Source organism: Haliotis cracherodii, unplaced genomic scaffold, assembly GCF_022045235.1.
Source record: "Haliotis cracherodii isolate W230 unplaced genomic scaffold, xgHalCrac1.p SCAF_3, whole genome shotgun sequence".
NCBI lineage: Eukaryota > Metazoa > Mollusca > Gastropoda > Lepetellida > Haliotidae > Haliotis > Haliotis cracherodii.
Window position 1 is genome coordinate 57,173,851 of NW_027266286.1, and position 22,055 is coordinate 57,195,905.

General features: G+C 42.6%; 2 protein-coding genes across 2 annotated transcripts; one reads left to right on the forward strand and one right to left on the reverse strand.

Moving 5' to 3' along the window:
* The first annotated feature begins 1,004 nt into the window (after positions 1–1,004).
* Positions 1,005–9,342, forward strand: LOC139473776 (uncharacterized). The gene is made up of 7 exons (XM_071256531.1): positions 1,005–1,053; positions 2,065–2,442; positions 3,063–3,449; positions 4,672–4,743; positions 5,506–5,592; positions 7,203–7,293; positions 8,529–9,342. The coding sequence occupies exons 1-7, from the start codon at positions 1,005–1,007 to the stop codon at positions 9,340–9,342; spliced, it is 1,878 nt and encodes a 625-aa protein (XP_071112632.1).
* Positions 9,343–16,385: 7,043 nt separating this feature from the next.
* On the reverse strand, positions 16,386–21,320 carry LOC139475560 (uncharacterized). The gene is made up of 7 exons (XM_071258751.1): positions 21,272–21,320; positions 20,256–20,326; positions 19,604–19,828; positions 19,226–19,370; positions 18,802–18,938; positions 17,985–18,549; positions 16,386–16,996 (listed from the first exon to the last, which is right to left on the reverse strand). Exons 1-7 carry the CDS (start codon positions 21,318–21,320, stop codon positions 16,386–16,388), a joined length of 1,803 nt encoding a protein of 600 aa, XP_071114852.1.
* Positions 21,321–22,055: the final 735 nt, after the last annotated feature.

Here is a 22,055-nt window from a genome sequence, read left to right on the forward strand (position 1 = left end):
ATCGTTGATCTATTCCAGTTGGTATAACGAAGACGACATATGCACTAATATTATTTCATCAATTTTGTTGATACCCTCAAACTTTCATATTCAGATATAAGCCATAAAAACCGAACGATTTAATTTTCCTGAAAGCTATCTCTTCATCTGCATAACCATCTGCGACACACGTGAAAACTACTTGCTTCTCTCATCCGCGGCGGGTATCCCAGGGGCATACTGTCACGTGACAAGGGTAGGCGAAGTAGCAATTACGCTCCGAGCAATAATATTTTATGTCGACATTTAACGAAAGGAACACCCAACACCGAGTTACTACTGACTTAATTTAGAAGTGTAAATATTTCTTTTATTTTTGTTTTATTAACAATGATATTTTTTTAATTTCTAAAGATCATGGTGACATGATTCAAAATTGTTGAACATCTCATTTTTTTAAAATCTCGCAAGGTGTAATGAAAAGAAAGCGCGTTATGTATCTTTCAATGATTCGTTCGAAGCTGAGATACCCGAGCCCTGTGTCCATTACCTCTTGTTAATGCTGCATTAGCCCTAACTGTGCTTGCATATTTGCATGAACAAAACCCTCTTGTGTTTGTAAATCCTAACTCAATCATGTCATGCCAATAACCCCTTCAACTGCATCTTCAACACATTGTTTTAATTAATAATATTCAAACAACGATTAATTTTCTATCCAAACTACTCTAAAAACTATACCCACACATATGTGTTCACCTACACACCCACATCATCCATAGCGCAGCGTTTCCTGCCTGCAGTATCTTGACTTCCTTTATTATGACAGGTGATTGATTGATTGACGGCTAATTAATCACTTATCACCGAACCACCCTGGTCATCACTCGCGGTTCATTGAGAGAACAGTCGTGTAGGAATACATTACTTGGAGGATGTACATACAGACATGAAGTTATTCACGGAGTTTCCAACTTAGTACAAGCAAACAATGGATTGACGGACGGAAAGTCGGTGGAATTAATATGAATATTTTTTATGTACTATTCATCTTTTGGATTTATATATTCCTAGGTATGTACTTCCTTGTCATGAACTTCCTATTTTAGCGAATATCTAATTTCCGTTTTAGGTGTGTCAGACAAATCTTTAGAAATTAAGTAGGGTCACAAATATGTGTATTTTGATGTTTCTTGGTACAGGGTGTATCTCTTTCGTTCAGACAGAAATTCAGCATCGCACTTCCAGAATTAAAACTACTTTCATTCTGTAAACTTGTTTTTTGGGTTACCACCTGCTGTTTAGACGCTCTATATATGTTTTATCAAATAAAAAGATAATGATTCTGCAATATGTTTTAATATCTGCCATTGGGTTCTATGTTGGCATAATCGTATTCTTGTTATACTCTATATATCCATATTCAAAGTATCGAAGTAAAATCTCAAGAGCGACACCCACAATATGCCACAACTAAAAAATTGTTGGCGGACACTCTCATTAGTTTGTTAACACAAATGTCACTGATTGACATTCATGCTTTATATTTTATGACAATATCAACAACACTAACCCGCCTTGGTACAATATCAGTAATATCAAAATAAATAACGTTGTTAATCATTACAATGAGATCATATTATGTTGGCGTCAATGCGGCATTTGGTGAAAAGGTAAAACTAAACAGGAGTGAAAAAAGGTGCGTGTATTGATTTCCTCAGAACAAACATCGAAGTATCAACTGTTTGATTGGCATTTTCATAAGTTGGCAAGAAATAGTAAAGACAAGATAGTATTATTATTTATTCTATTATGATGAGACATTTCGGTATAGATCCTAATACGTCGCGTCATAATAGAATAAAGAAGTTGTCACCCACAGAACAATCTCGCTTTTCTGAATTAAACATTGGCTGCGTTTTGGTAGCGTGACCATTAATATGTTTAAAAAGTGTACATACAGGAGGTGAAATGTGAAATGGGGTTTATCGTCGCGTCCAAGATTATAGCACTGATACAGCGAATTAGAATTTAAGAACAGACAGGAAAAGTTACACGAAAAGCAACGACTCTTTTTTTTGACAGATGTTGAAGCCGCTATTTTAGAGAAGACGGCAAGCGTGTGCAATGGGGAGTGTTCTAATCTGTTGATGCAATGCCCACCGGCTCACAAGATCGCCATTAGAGAAGCGCTGTATGGAGTTCACGCCGTGAGTTCCCCCTGCCCGTATTCATTTTCGTGTGAAGATGCATGGAAGGACGTGTGTTGTGACATGGCTGCTGGCAGAGACTGTTTGTTCCCGTACCCACTGGACCACCTGGAGACGTTCCACCGAGACTGTTCGGGAAATAAACAGTGTACTATTAAAACAGACCAGAAGCCCGAGGCATCACCAGCCTGTTCACCAGTAGAACACCGAAATGTCTCAAGCTATTCTCTCATTGACTATGTCTGTGTTAATGGTACGTATAGGTTTTCTTCTTCTTTATATATGGGCAGAGGTGTAGCCTAGTGGTTAAAGCGGTCGCTCGTCACGCCGAAGACCCGGGTTCGATTTCCCGAATTGGTACAACGTCTTAATCTTTATGGATTTCTATATGTAGTACTCACATTTTAGAAAATAATGTGTCTTATTCCATGTGTTCATGTTAATTTTCATATGGTGATAACCTTTCTATATCGATGGATTCTTTTTGGGCAAATAGTAAATCTGTCAAGAATGGCACCTAACTGTCCGTGCCTTCTATGTCACCCCAGATAGCTCTTTAGCCCTACCACCCCCACCCCCCCCCCCCCCCCCCCCCTCCCCCTTCCCCTTACACCAAATTCAGCCAATGGTTAGATGTTTTAATTAGTTCCCTGATTGCGTCTGTTTGCATTTTGTCTCTGTAATATATTATGGTACTTGCTGGATCAATAGTTTAAGATTCTTTATAAGTTTTGTTTGAAATACTTAAACTGAATTCTAAGTTGCACTAGTTCCACTCTAAGTACTCTTGATGAATTATTGTTTAATGTGTTTCATTATGAGATATTAGGAATTGTTTTAGATGACAATAATGTTGTGTTTATATTTTTCCAGACTCTTTTACTGCCGACATGTGTAGTCCCCTCAGTGTATCAATCCGGGGAAGAACTCTTTTCGCCATGTTCGACGCCAGGCGGGAAGTACCTCCACCACCTGGGTCAGTCTGCGCCTGCGCAGCGACACCTACTTCCTGGTCAGGAAAGGGGAGAGTATCAGCATTTGTAGTTGACATGAGACTCAACAAGCCTAGCTCTACCTGGTGTTCGGATTCAGAGTTACTGATGGAAGCTCAACCCAAAATACACGAGATCACATGCCTCGCAAGCCACGACCCATATTTTCCTTATCCTTTCGTCTCCATCCTTAACTCTACCAACGGCGCCATTTCCCGCTTGGTGATCAATGAGATCCCACCCGAGTTTGTGTGGATAGGATTTGAAGGTACTTACAATGAGCGAGCTGCAGAAGTGCCCCCTTTGATAGTACGGACCTCCTGATTCTGACCATTTCTTGTCTGTGGAAATTATTAAACTAAGTGCCAAAAATGAAAAAGTGAAAAAGAAAATATACTCTTGAAAATTTGATTGGACATAAAAATCTACGAACATTAACAAAACGTTACTGGACCGAAAACAGTCGCAGAAACTTAACCATCGAATAACCAATTCTTGTTTGTTTCATTTTAGCAACCATCAAGCAAAGGTGTTTACTTTCATTTGTGTGGCCGTTTAATTCTTTGCTCAGTTTTATCAGATGTTTCGTGTGTCAGGCACCAGTTACTCGCAATAACTGAAATTCACTGCGGCTGGAATTAGGTAATACAGTAGACCACGTTCATGACGAACACGCTTATAACGAACTGACGGATATGACGAACTATTTTTTTTGGTCCCGACCATTTGCTGTATATATGCCGTACATATGCTTATAACGAACTACAGTTATACCGAACTAAAATTAGTGGCCCATTTGAGTTCGATATAACCGTAGTTTACTGTATTTAGTTTATGTTTCGTGTTGCTCCAAGGTTAAAGTTCGGACAGCCGGTCAGGAAAAGCCGTTTATCGTGTAAACTTCAAATTAAAACATTATATGTAAATAACCAAAACGCGAACTTAAACTATACAGTTTGACCAAGAATCATTTTAACTTCATGTTTAAAACCAGTGACCCAAATAACGGGTTAACACAAGGGCAGATATCATCGTTGTAAGAGATTATCATTAACTATTCAATTTTTACTGTTTTGGCTGAAAAGTATTCCCAACATATATTAAGTCGACATAAACTGTTGAACACGGCTGCTTTTGATCAGGCAATTACGATCCGACTGATTATGTCATAGATGGTGTTTCCGATACTATAACCCACCTTTTTCGCCTTGTCCAGACTCTTTCAACTGAAGGGGCTGTCGGGAAGCCTAGTGGTTAAAGCGTTCGCTCGTCACGCCGAGGACCCGGGTTCAAATCTCGACATGGGTACAATGTGTGATGCCCATTTCTGGTGCCCGCGGTGATATTGCTGGAATATTGCTAAAAGCGGCGTAAAAGAATACTCACTCACACTCACTATCAACTGGACTTAAATAGTTCTGACTGCGGCGTTACTCATCATCCACTCACCCACTTTGTAGTTTAGATAACCGGTAATTTATTCCCCCCAGCTAGTAAAGATGAGGAAGTGCAGCTGACCTGTGGTCTACAACCTTCACCTACGACAACTAGCGCACCCCCAGGTATGTAACACCGTCTAGATAGGACATGCAACATGGCCTACGGGGACATGTGGACAACATCATGACTATGTATAGCTGAATACCTGTGTCAGTCAAAGAAGCTGCCAGCCCATCCCGCCCGGAAGATAGGGCCCGCTGGAAACAGCCGCGCTCGTTATTTGCTTTAAACATACAGCAGTTTGTAGCATTTTTTTACTTGTTTATTGTGCATCTGCAGGGGCTAGGCATTTCTATTTTCAGTAAAAAAAACTCCAGACGTTACAAACTATATTAATATATCCTCGGAATCTCCTTTTTGTATTATGTTATATTTTCTCTGTTTGATCCCTTTGTTGACGCTTGTAACTAAGGACGCTGTTGTTAAGGGGGGTACTTGTTTTCGAATTTCCTGATGGGATAAATATCAGAATAAAAGTCATAATTGTTTTTTTAAACATATATATGTCCCTGATGAGGCTGAAAATAATAATTTGTCCTCAGGTTTAAAAAGGAAAGATTTAAATCTTTCACTGTTTATGCAGGCTGTACTGAAATTAATGTGTTGCTTTAATAATAAAGTGTTTGGCCCCTGCTTAATTTTCAGTGAAGAAAAGTTCTATTTCTTGAAGTTATGGCTGAAAAATATATTGTGTCGCAACTAAACAACGTAAGCTACATGTCAAATAATTCTGATGGACTTACTTACCTCTAACGACCATTCTGAGAAACACATGAAGATGAAGATGATGTTTAATCTTTAATCACTTGCTGGTATTGTTCCAGCCATGGTCGTCCCCAAAGAAAAGTGGCCCAACAACGTCCAGCCTAAAGTTATAGACCCACCTCAGCGTCAGCCGGAACACAGAAAAGGTAAAACCTAGGTTACGGCGTTGAATCTTCACGTGAAAGACGGAAGAGTAGCCTGGTGGTTAAAGCGGTGGCTCGTCTCATCGAGGGGCGGTGGGGTAGCCTGGTGATAAAAGTGGTGGCTCGTCACACAGAGGGGCGGTGGGGTAGCCTGGAGGTTACAGCGGTGGCTCGTCACTCCGAGGGGCGGTGGGGTAGCCTGGTGATTAAAGAGGTGGCTCGTCACATTGAGGAGCGATGGGGTAGCCTGATGGTTAAAGCGGTGGCTCGTCACACCGAGGGGCGGTGGGGTAGCCTGGTGGTTAAAGCGGTGGCTCGTCACACCGAGGGGCGGTGGGGTAGCCTGGTGGTTAAAGAGGTGGCTCGTCACACCGAGGGGCGGTGGGGTAGCCTGATGGTTAAAGCGGTGGCTCGTCACACCGAGGGGCGGTGGGGTAGCCTGGTGGTTAAAGCGGTGGCTCGTCACAACGAGGGGCGATGGGGTAGCCTGGTGGTTAAAGCGGTGGCTCGTTACTCCGAGGGGCGGTGGGGTAGCCTGGTGGTTAAAGCGGTGGCTCGTCACACCGAGGGGCGGTGGGGTAGCCTGGTGGTTAAAGCAGTGGCTCGTCACACCGAGGGGCGGTGGGGTAGCCTGGTGGTTAAAGCGGTGGCTCGTCACAACGAGGGGCGGTGGGGTAGCCTGGTGGTTAAAGCGGTGGCTCGTTACTCCGAGGGGCGGTGGGGTAGCCTGGTGGTTAAAGCGGTGGCTCGTCACACCGAGGGGCGGTGGGGTAGCCTGGTGGTTAAAGCGGTGGCTCGTCACAACGAGGGGCGATGGGGTAGCCTGGTGGTTAAAGCGGTGGCTCGTTACTCCGAGGGGCGGTGGGGTAGCCTGGTGGTTAAAGCGGTGGCTCGTCACACCGAGGGGCGGTGGGGTAGCCTGGAGGTTAAAGCGGTGGCTCGTCACACCGAGGGGCGGTGGGGTAGCCTGGTGGTTAAAGCGGTGGCTCGTCACAACGAGGGGCGGTGGGGTAGCCTGGAGGTTAAAGCGGTGGCTCGTCACACCGAGGGGCGGTGGGGTAGCCTGGTGGTTAAAGTGGTGGCTCGTTACTCCGAGGGGCGATGGGGTAGCCTGGGGGTTATAGCGGTGGCTCGTCACAACGAGGGGCGGTGGGGTAGCCTGGTGGTTAAAGCGGTGGCTCGTCACATCGAGGGGCGGTGGGGTAGCCTGGGGGTTATAGCAGTGGCTCGTCACACAGTGGGGCGGTGGGGTAGCCTGGTGGTTAAAGCGGTGGCTCGTCACAACGAGGGGCGGTGGGGTAGCCTGGAGGTTAAAGCGGTGGCTCGTCACAACGAGGGGCGGTGGGGTAGCCTGGTGGTTAAAGCGGTGGCTCGTTACTCCGAGGGGCGGTGGGGTAGCCTGGAGGTTATAGCGGTGGCTCGTAACACCGAGGGGAGGTAGGATAGGCTGGTGGTTAAAGCGGTGGCTCGTCACTTCAGTGATAGATCATCTGTATCACTATTTAATAATCACATGTATAAAATGACCTGTATATAATGACCACTTGTATATTTATGTTTATATATAATGGACACCGGTGTATTCTGACCAACTATTTATGTATGTGTTTCAGCTGTACCGACAGCAGTGGCGTTAGCATGCGGCATCATCGGCGGGGTGCTCATCATCGGCATAGGCGTCCTCATCGCACTGTGGATATACAGGTAACGTCTTCACACAGTCTTCGCGTTGGTAGCAGTCTGGCATCGAATGGCGTTTCATTTCATGGTAACATGTCGTAACACGAGGACCTGTGCACAGCGCACAGATAACAAATCAGGTCAGGGAGAGTCCATTGTTGGGTGGACCGCCTCCGTGGTCTAGTGGTAGAGCGTCCGAAGAGCGGAAGAGCGGAAGGTCCGGAGTTCGATCCCCGGCCGCGTCAAACCAAAATATCTTAAAAGATTGTACTTGTTGTTAAACTGTCTGGCGCTCGGCATTAAGGGGCTAAAACAAGTGGTCGGCACGGACTAGTACAAGCAGCCACACAGCCACACAGACGCACGCACGCACGCACACCCGCACGCCCGCACGCCCGCACGAACGCCCGCCCGCGTGCACGCGCGTCGCATGCACGCCCGTCGCTATACATGTATACGTACAATAATCCCCATTTAAACCCCATTTCACCTGACCTCACCCATTGCTTGGAAACCATGTCCGGCAGCGTGCCTCTTCGCAGTTTCCTTGGCTATGGTCCCGTCCCACACTGAAACACGTGTAGCACGTGGCGTTTCCTTGGGTGAGTGTCTTCGTTCGAAATATGCCTCTGTTTACCCAGCAGTGAATGGGCACCCGGTAGTATTAGATATTAGATGGTAATGTGACTGTCTAGTGGAGTACTAAAATGGAATCTTGTAAAAAGATCATGTGAAATGGGGCTTAACGACGCGTTAAAGATTATTTCAGGTAAATTGCGAGGCGCGTACACGTGTGTTGTGCCCTTAAAACCGTGTGTGTAGTCCGGACTTTTAGCGGTTATAATGCTAGCCCAATCCATGCTGCAGTTTAACATGGACACCCCTATGAAACACCATGTACTGACACTGCGCCGACCTGTCCGTGCTTTAAGATTTATTCCCTTGAAGCGAGCACAATCGTTCAACGTCTCTTGTGTGACGCGGCCAGGTAATCAAATCACCGATGTCGAATCTCTCCGGATTCTTGAAATGCAATAAACACAAGGACGTATTTTTAATTGCAATCGGAGTTGTGCCTTCTATATGTCAATGCCATCGCAGCACTATCAAATATAAATAACACACTTTGTACTTATTCTAGAACTAGTGTGTGTAGTGTAGGGTATTCATTTATTCATGGTATTTATTTATGTTTATAACATTGCTTTGAGCCTTTGTTATCCTGACACACGCCTGTTATAATTAATTTTATTTACTAGACGCCGACTTCAGAACGATAAGGCAACCAGCATCCATAACGACCCTTACCTCGAGGAGCATCTGTACGCCGACGTGGACGAGAGTGCAGCTAGACGGCGCGCGCAGTCGGTAACCATCGAGCCTCTCTATCACACAGTGGGCGTTCCTGGCGCAACGACGGACGTTTATTCCTCACCTTGGGACTCAAGGTCAGAGCTAAGGTTCAAGGACAACGATGGTTTTAAGAAAGATGACGACAGCGACGACCTTTCTGGCATGTATGTGACGTCAGAACAGGTTAGGAGAAATAAAAAGAATGGAATGGCGTGCGATGATGGCGGCACGTCTGACGAATATGTATCCGTCAGTGAAATACGGAAGAAGAAGGAAAAAAAGGTTACCTTTAATAAGAATCTCGAGGAATATGACAGGCTGAACTATAGGAGAAAGACAAGCGTTGACGACATCCCATCTGGATACTCTCACCTGGGGATATGTATTAATGATCAGTTAGACGAGGAGCTTGATACGTCATTGAAGGATCCTCCGACGGTTGAGAAGGATCAGGAGAATATCGAAAAGAACACAGAGGATCTGGTGGAGAAGGAGACGAGTTTTATTGAAGAAGTGGAGAAGAAAGACACGCTAACTGTGGAAGGAAATGACGACGACGGGGACAGCACCCAAGCCAGAGCCAGTGACGACGACTCAGGGTTGTCGACTGACGAGGAGAAAGAAGGGGAGACAACTCTGTCAGTTCCAGTTACCACTGCTAGAGATCGCCCGCCCTCGCCCTCACCGTATGCTCTTGCTAAGTCTTTTAGCACAGAATGAATCCTATTTAACTCGATAACTTAATCAAATGATCATTTTCAACGGTTGGTCATTCGCATAATAATGCGCAACTAGTCAGTATTTAGGACATTGATTCGTAGAATTGAGTCTTAGTTGTGTCATCATTTGGAAAGACGAGAACACGTTTCTTGACACTTAAATGAAAAAAAAAACCACCATAAAAGGACGCAATGATCTCAGGCTGTTATTTTCTTATGAATGCACGTGTTTGCTCACATACTGTAAAACACATGCGTTTTCACTTTACAAACTGTTGCCCAATAACTTCATAAATATGTTTCTTAGTCATATGCACGGCAAGATTAGAGCCGAATGTCGACAGATTTTATAATCGTATTGTTTTCTATGGTATTTCATAAGTTTCTAATGAAAGTGATGAATACAAGGAGAAGGAGACAGAATCTTGCTTGCCCCTATGTGTAACTACACTACCGGACAAAAGAAAGTATGCACTCGTGGTTGAATGTTATTAGATGGTGATGTATTTTGTACGGTTATACTTTGGACCTTAAGTCTGCAGTGTTTCGGCGACTGTTAACAGTCTAGAAACGTTTTGATAACGTTTGTAATTATTTATTCACATCTAATTATCATGCGTATACTTTCTTTTCCCCGGCAGTTTATGATTGCACAGGTTTAATCTTTTACCAAACTTGGGTTGGAGATGGATTGTATTTCTATAAATGCTCAATGGATTTAACCATCATGGCTTTTTTGTTACACGTTATTGTACACAGTTGTTTCTGGGTGGTTCAGTAAACACTCACAGATATTTAGAAGCCATTGTGATGTCAAAACGTCAGCTAAAACAATGGCTTCGTGGTCTTGGCCTCAATGAGGCAGTGGATCACCTTACAATATATATATATATTTACGATTTGGGAGGTAACCTATTCACACTGTGCTTATAATCATTAGAAAAACAAACAGGTTTGCTATAGTTATATTTTCAGCAGATCGTGAGGGAGAAATGAGATACGCATATTGAGGCATGATTAATATATAAAACAATATATAGTTCACGGACCCGCCTGTCTCTCGTGTTCATCCGAGTATTTACTTTTTAGCTACTTTAATGAATTTATTTCTTTCAGCATCAAACTTTATTTTACTGTTGTGTTTTTGTCTGCACGTATAAGGTATATGTCATATATTTTCATTATTTTTTAGTAATAATGTATCTATATGTAAATATATATCATGTAAAGCACCCTCGTTGTTTTGTTTTTGTTTCTTAATTATGAGTCTATAGTGGAGCTGAGGTCTTCACTATGGCTGCTGTGTGCTGTGTTGGAGTGTGTGGGTTGGGTTTATTACGCCGCTTTGAACTGCATTCCAGTTATATCACTGTGTGTCAGATTTATGTGGGACGAAAGTGATGCGATGTGATGTTTACGCATGACATCTGTCATACGTAACTGAAACGACCATAAAATATTCTCAGACATTTGATTCCCTAAAACATAAATGGTTTCCAAACGCGTTTCTACCCAGATCTCGGTTCATATCACATGTATCTTGACCTCGATTCTAATTCATGTTTGGCATCATGAGCAATAATTAATAATTTAAATAATTTTAAAATGGCAAAATCTTGTGTTATTCACCGACACTTAGTGAGTGAGTGAGTTGGGTTTAACGCCGCTTTTAACAGTATTCCAGTTATATCACGGCGAGTCAGCTTAATGTGGGAGGAAAGCCCGAAGTGATGCAGGTCTAAGACATTTACCGCTTCGGTGAAACCCACGAGCACGGGTATGGTGCTGACAAACCTAGAAACATAATCGGGGCGAACCGGGATTCGAACCCACAATCATAGGTTTCTGGCGTGTCCAAGGGACGCAACTCTGCACAGCGAATCGCGGCGCCTTAGACGACAGGGCCACCCGTGCCCCCTCACCGACACTCAGATATCTCAGACACTTACAAGAGGGTATAATATATAATGACTTTTCGTAAAATCTGTGTATTGCATACTATTAAGTAACTCAATATAGTGCAAGAGAATTTTATTAACGGGAATAGCATTGGTATAATTATACATAATGTGGTAGCAATATGTACATTATCAGAAATAGTAACGTTAAAACACTTTGAGAAACACGTTTGCGTTGACTCTGGTTTCATCAATATTCAGCTATGTAAGGACAGCACGAAGTGAGTCATGCTGCAGACGTTGTCAACATGTGTGGTGCTGACAAACAAACTTCACGATCATCAATCACAGAGAATAATTTATTCGAACCCACGATCAGCGGGACTCTGCTCGGCTACTTGAGAGGCCTGGGGCATATTGTCTGTAGAAACAAAGTGTACACATGTTTAAAATACCCATATTGACATGGTGTACATGTTGCATTGTCATTGTGTACTTGTTGGATTGCCATAGTGTACATGTTTCATTGCGAAAGTGTCATGATATATTGCCATAGTGTACATGTTGGATTGCCGTAGTTTACATGTTGGATTGCCATAGTGTACATGTTGGATTGCCATTGTGTACATGTTGGATTGTCGTACTGTACATGTTGGATTGCCGTAGTGTATATGTTGGATTGCCATTGTCTATATGTTGGATTGCCATTGTGTACATGTTGGATTGCCATAGTGTACATGTTGGATTGCCATTGTGTACATGATGGATTGCCATTGCGAACATGATGGATTGCCATAGTGTACATGTTGGATTGCCGTAGTGTACTTGTTGGATTGCAATAGTATACATGTTGGATTGCCATAGTGAACGTAATGGATTGCCATAGTGTACATGTTGGATTGCCATAGTGTACATGTTGAATTGCCATAGTGTACAAGCTGGATTACCATAGTGTACATGATGGATTGCCATTGCGAACATGTTGGATTGCCACAGCGAACATGTTGGATTGCCACAGTGTACATGTTGGATTGTCATAGTGTACATGTTGGATTGCCATTGTATAAATGTTCGATGACGATAGTGAACATGTTGGATTGCCACAGTGAACATGATATATTGCCATAGTGTACATGTTGGATTGTCATAGTGTACATGATATATTGCCATAGTGTACATGTTGGATTGTCATAGTGTACATGATATATTGCCATAGTGTACATGTTGGATTGCCATAGTGTAAATGTTGGATTGCCATAGTGTACATGTTGGATTGCCATAGTGTAAATGTTGGATTGCCATAGTGTACATGTTGGGTTGCCGTACTGTACATGTTGGATTGCCGTAGTGTATATGTTGGATTGCCATTGTGTATATGTTGGATTGCCATAGTGTACATGTTGGATTGCCGTAGTGAACAAGATGGATTGCCGTAGTGTACATGTTGGATTGCCATAGTGTACATGTTGGATTGCCATAGTGTACATGTTGGATTGCCATAGTGTACATGTTGGATTGCCATTGTGTACATGTTGGGCTGTCATTGTATAAATGTTCGATGACGTTAGTGAACATGTTGGATTGCCACAGTGAATATGTTGGAGTGCCATAGTGTACATGTTGGATTGCCATTGTGTACATGTTGGATTGTCATAGTGTACATGATATATTGCCATAGTGTAAATGTTGGATTGCCACAGTGTAAATGTTGGATTGCCATAGTGTACATGTTGGATTGCCATTGTGTACATGTTGGGCTGTCATTGTATAAATGTTCGATGACGTTAGTGAACATGTTGGATTGCCACAGTGAATATGTTGGAGTGCCATAGTGTACATGTTGGATTGCCATTGTGTACATGTTGGATTGTCATAGTGTACATGATATATTGCCATAGTGTAAATGTTGGATTGCCACAGTGTAAATGTTGGATTGCCACAGTGAACATGTTCGATGACCTTAGTGAACATGTTGGATTACAACAGCGAATATGTTGGATTGCCATAGTGTACATGTTGGATTGCCATTGTGTACATGTTGGATTGTCATAGTGTACATGATATATTGCCATAGTGTAAATGTTGGATTGCCACAGTGTAAATGTTGGATTGCCACAGTGAACATGTTCGATGACCTTAGTGAACATGTTGGATTACAACAGCGAATATGTTGGATTGCCATAGTGTACATGTTGGATTGCCATGGTGTACATGTTGGATTGCCATAGTGTACATGTTTGGCTGTCATTGTATAAATGTTCGATGACGTTAGTGAAGATGTTGGATTGCCACAGTGAACATGTCGGATTGCCAGAGCGTACATTTTGGATTGTCATAGTGTACATGATATATTGCCATAGTGTACATGTTGGATTGCCATAGTGTAAATGTTGGATTGCCGTAGTGTACATGTTGGATTACCAGAATGTAAATGTTGGATTGCCATAGTGTACATGTTGGATTGCCGTAGTGTACATGATGGATTGCCATAGTGTACATGATATATTGCCATAGTGTACATGTTGGATTGCCGGAGTGTACATGATGGATTGCCGTAGTGTACATGTTGGATTGCCATAGTGTACATGTTGGATTGCCATTGTGTACATGTTGGATTACCGTAGTGTACATGTTGGATTGCCGTAGTGTATATGTTGGATTGCCATTGTGTATATGTTGGATTGCCATAGTGTACATGTTGGATTGCCGTAGTGTATATGTTGGATTGCCATTGTGTATATGTTGGATTGCCATAGTGTACATGATGGATTGCCATAGTGTACATGTTGGATTGCCATAGTGTACATGTTGGATTGCCATAGTGTACATGTTGGATTGCCATTGTGTACATGATGGATTGCCATTGCCAACATGTTGGATTGCCATAGTGTATATATTGGATTGTCATAGTGTACATGATGGATTGCCATAGTGTTCATGATGGATTGCCATAGTGTACATGTTGGATTGCCGTAGTGTACTTGTTGGATTGCCATAGTGAACGTAATGGATTGCCATAGTGTACATGTTGGATTGCAATAGTATACTTGTTGCATTGCCATAGTGAACGTAATGGATTGCCATAGTGTACATGTTGGATTGCCATAGTGTACATGTTGGATTGCCATAGTGTACAAGCTGGATTACCATAGTGTACATGATGGATTGCCATTGCAAACATGTTGGATTGCCACAGCGAACATGTTGGATTGCCACAGTGTACATGTTGGATTGCCATTGTGTACATGTTGGGCTGTCATAGTATAAATGTTCGATGACGTTAGTGAACATGTTGGATTGCCACAGTGAACATGTTGGATTGCCATTGCGAAAATGTTGGATTGCCACAGCGAACATGTTGGATTGTCACAGTGTACATGTTGGATTGCCACAGTGTACATGTTGGGCTGTCATTGTATAAATGTTCGATGACGTTAGTGAACATGTTGGATTGCCACAGTGAATATGTTGGATTGCCATAGTGTACATGTTGGATTGCCATTGTGTACATGTTGGATTGTCATAGTGTACATGATATATTGCCATAGTGTACATTTTGGATTGCCACAGTGTAAATGTTGGATTGCCACAGTGAACATGTTCGATGACCTTAGTGAACATGTTGGATTACAACAGCGAATATGTTGGATTGCCATAGTGTACATGTTGGATTGCCATGGTGTACATGTTGGATTGCCATAGTGTACATGTTTGGCTGTCATTGTATAAATGTTCGATGACGTTAGTGAACATGTTGGATTGCCACAGTGAACATGTCGGATTGCCAGAGCGTACATTTTGGATTGTCATAGTGTACATGATATGTTGCCATAGTGTACATGTTGGATTGCCACAGTGTACATGTTGGATTGCCACAGTGTACATGTTGGGCTGTCATTGTATAAATGTTCGATGACGTTAGTGAACATGTTGGATTGCCACAGTGAATATGTTGGATTGCCATAGTGTACATGTTGGATTGCCATTGTGTACATGTTGGATTGTCATAGTGTACATGATATATTGCCATAGTGTAAATGTCGGATTGCCACAGTGTAAATGTTGGATTGCCACAGTGAACATGTTCGATGACCTTAGTGAACATGTTGGATTACAACAGCGAATATGTTGGATTGCCATAGTGTACATGTTGGATTGCCATGGTGTACATGTTGGATTGCCATAGTGTACATGTTTGGCTGTCATTGTATAAATGTTCGATGACGTTAGTGAACATGTTGGATTGCCACAGTGAACATGTGGGATTGCCAGAGCGTACATTTTGGATTGTCATAGTGTACATGATATGTTGCCATAGTGTACATGTTGGATTGTCATAGTGTACATGATATATTGCCATAGTGTACATGATATATTGCCATAGTGTACATGATATATTGCCATAGTGTAAATGTTGGATTGCCATAGTGTAAATGTTGGATTGCCATAGTGTACATGTTGAATTGCCATAGTGTACATGTTGGATTGCCGTAGTGTACGTGATGGATTGCCATAGTGTACATGTTGGATTGCCATAGTGTACATGTTGGATTGCCATAGTGTACATGTTGGATTGCCATAGTGTACATGATGGATTGCCATAGTGTACATTTTGGATTGCCACAGTGTACATGTTGGATTGCCATAGTTTACATGTTGGATTGCCATTGTGAACATGATGGATTGCCATAGTGTACATGTTTGATTGCCATAGTTCAATGTTTGCTTGCCACAGAGTATATGATGGATAGCCGCAGTGTACATATTGTCCTCATCATAGTCAATATGGACATCGCTAGATCTGCTATTACTACTTTTCCAGAGCCAGTTTTTGGTCATGATGCATCTTACATCCAGCATTGTAGCAATTGTGTTGCAGTGGCCGTTCTGCTACAGGGGAGTCTTATATTAAAGCTTGAATCAGAGAAGGTAAACAACGTTCACACCTTGACCACCTCAGGTACAACTCAGCGTTTGGGTTATGGATAGCTTTTCATAATCTATCACGCCAATGATTTCACGAATGACACCATACGCTGGAAGTGCGGAATTGAACTCGGGCATATGGGCTGTTGAGAGAACGGGTGTATACAACATGGGTGTATATTCATGTATGTTTCTTCAGATATTTGCCTTTAAATCGCCCTCAGGTGAAAACGACTACCCCACTACCCTGAATCAATTCCTTAGCATCAACATCTTCCATGTTCATCAGTGAATAAATGCACTCCCTGTGTTTATGTTTCGGCTTCTTCCATTTCCGCCCCCTGTGTCGTCCGAAAGAAGTTGGTTTGTTTCGTCTTCCATGTACGGCTGGCCTCGGCTGTTCATGCGATTTCAATGGCAATGTCCACTTTGGCCTATCCCTCCGTACCACAGGTTGTCCACCACCATCATGTGCGGTGACAAAGCTATTTGAAAACGTTACTTTTGGAAAGGTGACCAAAGTCGGGGTTACCCCAGACTGTTGACTTGTCGTTGTTCGTGACCTCATTTTGTAATATTTAGAGAAGATATTAGAGGGATTATTGTGCCGCACGTTCTCAACTAATTTAATTCGCCCTGGATGCCCTGTGTGATGCCGTGTCAACGGCCCTCGCTGGCGTTTGGGGAATGTATACAAAGGGGCTGTCGCTGATGGCTGTGTGAATTTCACTTTAGTCGGGGAAGATGTAACAGCAGTCGCGGACTGTTTCTTGAAATATGAAATAAGTGCGGCCGGATGGAATGGTCGTTTATTTGTAGAAGTTCTTTCATCTGTGAAAAATTGAAATAGTTTAGGATACAGATTAAAAGAAAAAATCTTTGTAAATGCCAGTCATTGGGATTGTGAAAATTAAGAATAATAATGAAATCAGAATTGTATATTTCACATTGACAGGAACCTGCCCACCATGCTAATCAAGCGATAAGAACAACATAGGTAGATAGCAGAATCTCACTTATGAACACTTTGTGTAAAGTGTTAGCGTCTATTATAAATAAAAAGATACATGTATAAATATATGTAAAATATTTGACATAGTAACCCCGATACTAAGTAATGCTGCAGAAATATTGGGAGGTAGAAATTGTTGAATTCTTTCAGAATTACTTTTTCCAACTGAATCGATATTATGGCAACGTAATACACTTGATTAATGTCAAGAGTTCCCTTATAATACTCATCATATGAACCTGAGTGCTGGTGTAGAAAATATCTAGACCTTCATGGATTTTTCTACCATGCTTTCTATCACAGTGCAAGGATATCAATACACTTATATGTATTGGTAGGCGTCTGTAACTGTCATAGTTATTAAGGAATTAACTTATACAGTGTGAAGGATAAGATTACCTTTGTACTTTGTACCTAATATCATACAACATGTAGATAAATGTGGTTATACGTTGGAGATTATGAGCCAAATACAGAAAATAAAACTCTGTCTGTGTCTGTCTGTCTGTAAAGTTGTTTACTGCCAACTTTCCCCAGATAGTTTCTTTTAGTAGGCTGTACATTATCACGAGGGCATTCAGGTTTTGCTGGGTTCGATGTATCAATTTGAATAGCCATGGTCGAGCATGAGGTAGTCCGGTGTTATTATACAAATCTAGCCTGTCAAAGATTGTGTTAAATGTATCCTTGACGACAGCAGTTTACATTAAGTCTACGTCATCATTTCTCCAGTTTTAATTACAGATACACAAATATATTTTGTAGTTACTTGTGTTATGGCAACATATTGTAACATTTTTAACATACTTTGATTCATCTTCGTCGGCGTGTCGAAAGATGTTGATCGTACGGTTGTTGGGGAAGACGTTGATCGTACGGACATCGGGGGAAATGATGATCGTACGGATGTGAACGAAGACGTTGCTCGTGTGTGCATGAGAGAAGGCGTTGATCGTGCCGACGTGAAGGAATACGTCGATCGTACGGACGTTATGGAAGAATCTGAGAGTATGGACGTGAGCGAATACGCTGGGCGTGCTACCGTGACACTTGGACGTGTCGTCGAAACGACGAGATTAATCCCTGACTTTGTTTCCTCGCGCTTTCCTCCTCTGGAACGATCAACACTTTTTTCGTCCACAAAAGGAGTAGTGATGCTACCTGCCCCACTCGCATGTCCATTTGTAAATTGTCTGTCCATATCGAAAGCCACCTTATCCTGCAGCTTACATGCACAGTCAGCGTTAGTCACGCCGTTCACTGTGGCAGGGTTTCTGTTACTGGTATAGTCAAGGTCGCCGTTCATGATACCTCTTCGCTTTTGTTGCCTGGCTTCTGCTCTCTCAGCAGATGAAGCATAGTGTCCAATGAGCTGGAATCATAAGGGACATCTTCAACCTTAATCAAATTTGAACGAAGGCAATATTTTTCGAAGAAGATGCTCTTCGCCATCCTAAACAAACATACCGAATTCGAGTTGCAATATTGACCTGGCAATAGTTTTTTGAGGCGCTCGCGTTTCAATATGACTTTTTATTTCTACAAGATGGTGCACAGTCGTGAACAGAGAGTTTTGTGGAATAGGGACCTTGCAAGTGCGTTTCAGACTCGTGAAAAGCCATACTTGTTGTATCTGTGAGGAGGTTATTGGAAAATCCCAAATATCGTTTACGGTATCTGTTTCGTCCAATGAGAAAGACTCAACTGACGAATCTTTGTTCTTGAGCGAGTCCGTTTGAAAACAGCTGTAGCGAGTTTCTCCTACAAATATACAATGATATATGATATGAAAATCAAAGCACCCATAAGGGCCTTGAACATTCAATTTGTTAAAAATTGATGAATGAATGGGTACATAGAAAATAAAACATTAGATCCACACACACACACACACACACACACACACACACACACACACACACACACACACACACACACACACACACACACACACACACACACACACACACACACACACACACACACATACACACGCGCGCGCAAATATATACATACATAAAATTGATGGTTAGATAAGTTTATGCTACCCAGCTTAGAGCAACAATCCTGTATCTTTTTCTTCATGAAAGACCTTCCGTGAAGATTAAAGGGCAGGCTATGGTTATCTCTGGAGCACAAGCGGTCAATGCGGCGTCTACGGACATGCTCAAGACAAGGGCTAGCGTCATATTTCTGTAAAAAGATCAAATGTCATATAAGTGGCACATGTTCTGGTTACAAAGCATCGTACGGAACAGAAATCATTAAGTGTTTATTTTTCCGTTTGGTGCGAAATGACTAAAATTTACTATGTGCAAGTAAAGTTGTCTTCACAGGATGTTCTAAGAAGTTACAAATGAATGTGATAATAAAACGAAGTTCATTCTTCATTCTTCATTCGAGTAGTATTCAAAAGTAGAACATACTTCGGTATTTTGTTTTTGCCAGGCTGTTGGTGCTATGGTATTCTCGCAGCAACTGAGAACATCCAGCCTTCTGAGACGAACCACCTCCGTTATATCAACAACGTCTGACTCGTTGGGTGCGGTGCTGTAACGTCGCTGCAGAAGTCTACGTTTGAAGACAACGTCACTCGACGTGAACCGCTTTGTCAGATTGCACAACCCACGGATCAGATGTTCTCTATTTACCTTTAATAAAACTGAACGTATGAGTAAATAAATGTTGGTTAATGGTCTTTCAGTGTATGTGGTGGACACCAGAGAGGTGCTCAGGTCAGGAGGATTTTGTTTTCTATTGTTTTGTTTGTTGTTCAAAGCCGCACTCCGCAATATTCCAGCTATATGACTAAATATTCGAGTATGGACCAGACAATCCAGTGATTGATACCATGAGCATCGACTCACGCAATTGGGATACGATGACATGAATCAGCCAAGTCAGCGAGCCTGACCACCTGATCCCGTTAGTCGCCTCTTACGACAAGCATAGTCACCTCTTACGGCAAGCATGGATTGCTGAAAACCTATTCTTACCCGGATCTTCACGGATCATGCAGTTATTTGAACGTATTTCTTATGATTATTGAAAGCGTTTGTCGCTTTAATGTTACAAAACCTGTGTCTTCTTTATCCCAGATGAAGGTGTCATGTCCAACATTCCGTCGCTCCGGGGCATTGACATCATTCCTAAAAACATCAATGAAACTGGTTGTATCAATAACATTCATTAGACATTATGGAGGAGTTCCAAACCTATCCGCCGCCTCCGTGGTCTTGTGGTAGAGCGTCCGCCCGGAGAGCGGAAGGTCAGGGGTTCGATCCCCGGCCGCGTCAAACCAAAAGACGTTAAAAGATGGTACTTGTTGTTACCCTGTCTGCCGCTCGGCATTAAGGGGCTAAAACAACGACTGGTCGGCTCGGAGCCAGTATACTGTGTCTGAGTGGGGTATTCATGTTAAACTGCGGCATGGTATATCAGTGAGCTAGCACTATAATTCGGCATCAGTTCGGACTAGTACAAGCAGCCACACAAACACACACACGTGCATGCACGTCGCTATATAGGTGCAATAATCTTGGACGCGACGTTAAACCCAATTTCACCTCACCTCACCAAACCTATCCCATTGAAATTCTCTTACGATCACTTATGTTAGAAAGATGAGGTGAAGTGAGGTGAAATGGGGTTAAACGTTCAAGCTAATTGCATTTAATGCATGCATGCGCGCGTGTGTGTCTGTCAACGTTTGCGTGTTTGTGTGTGTGTGAGCGCGTGAGTGGGTACTTGTAGTACTCCGGACTGATACCGTTTTCATAGTACAAGCCCCCTGATTCTCCACTAAGACACAGTATACTAACTAAGAACCGTACCCTCCTTGTTTTATCCACATCCTGTCGGGGTAAGGCAGGGTAAGGCATAAAATGTAAATTTATCTCTCACAATTTAAACTGATCACTCACCTTTAAGCCCAGTGTATGACATACATAAATCACTCACCTTTTATCCCAGTGTACGAAATCTAAATTTATCTCCCACCTTTAAGCCCAATCAAAGCATGCAACGAAGATTGATGCGTCAGCGTGGAATTTAAATTGACCGCTTAATTATTTGTCCCATTGCATGGAACTAACCTTTTATCCAAAGAATGACGAGAACAAGAACATATCCGACAGGCTTCATTGGTCAATCACGAAAAAGGACACAGGGCCAGAGGAATAGAACAAATACCCAGACCTTGTGTACAAGGACAACGGTCTAATGGTACACACAATGTGCACTTGTGTAATATCAACGAGAAAAAGGGGCAAGAGGGGGTTGGGCTGGGGGCTGGGGGGTGATTGAGGGGGGTGGGAGGAGAGAGCAGAAATGTATAAGGCGAGGGGGGGGGGGGGGGGTGACGACTGTTCCGATTGAAAACCTGTTAACAGGACGTTGTCGCCAGTATTATGTTTTGTCATTCCAGTGGCATTGATACTGGACTCTGTAGAATGCACGACAACAAGGTCATGAAAATTGGGTTATGCACATATTATTAGATGTAGCAGTATCATGAGGGGTACATGTGGTTTTATGCGTCATGCGTCAGGTTTTTATACCACGAGCCGGAAACCTGACGTGGGACGCTTAAAACCACAGGTTCTCCGAGCCGACAGCGAGTGGCGAAAAACCTAACGAGGGACGCATTAAACTATATGTACCTCGAGTGATCCTGCTACAACGAATTTATCTTACCGACATGTTTTAATACTAGACATTGGAAGAAAATTAAAACAAATTCAAAATTGATAGAAAACAGCTGTTCGAATGAGCTGAGGTTAACATGTGCTATGTCAGGTGGCTTTCATTTACTCTGAAAATGAGTGCGGCTCTTTGGTTCGAAGCGGGGTATAAGGGATTTATTCTGCTTCTCAGAAA

Bases quoted from the DNA above. Each gene is read 5' to 3' on its own strand.
- LOC139473776 (XM_071256531.1), top strand. From the start codon at position 1,005: ATGAATATTTTTTATGTACTATTCATCTTTTGGATTTATATATTCCTA. The intron at 5,593-7,202 runs GTAAAACCTAGG...TATGTGTTTCAG, and splicing joins TCAGCCGGAACACAGAAAAG to CTGTACCGACAGCAGTGGCG. The intron at 7,294-8,528 runs GTAACGTCTTCA...TTTATTTACTAG, and splicing joins ATCGCACTGTGGATATACAG to ACGCCGACTTCAGAACGATA.
- LOC139475560 (XM_071258751.1), bottom strand. From the start codon at position 21,320: ATGAAGCCTGTCGGATATGTTCTTGTTCTCGTCATTCTTTGGATAAAA. The intron at 18,550-18,801 runs GTATGGCTTTTC...TTATGATTCCAG, and splicing joins CCTCCTCACAGATACAACAA to CTCATTGGACACTATGCTTC. The intron at 16,997-17,984 runs GTATGTTAAAAA...AATTTTTCACAG, and splicing joins GCCGACGAAGATGAATCAAA to ATGAAAGAACTTCTACAAAT.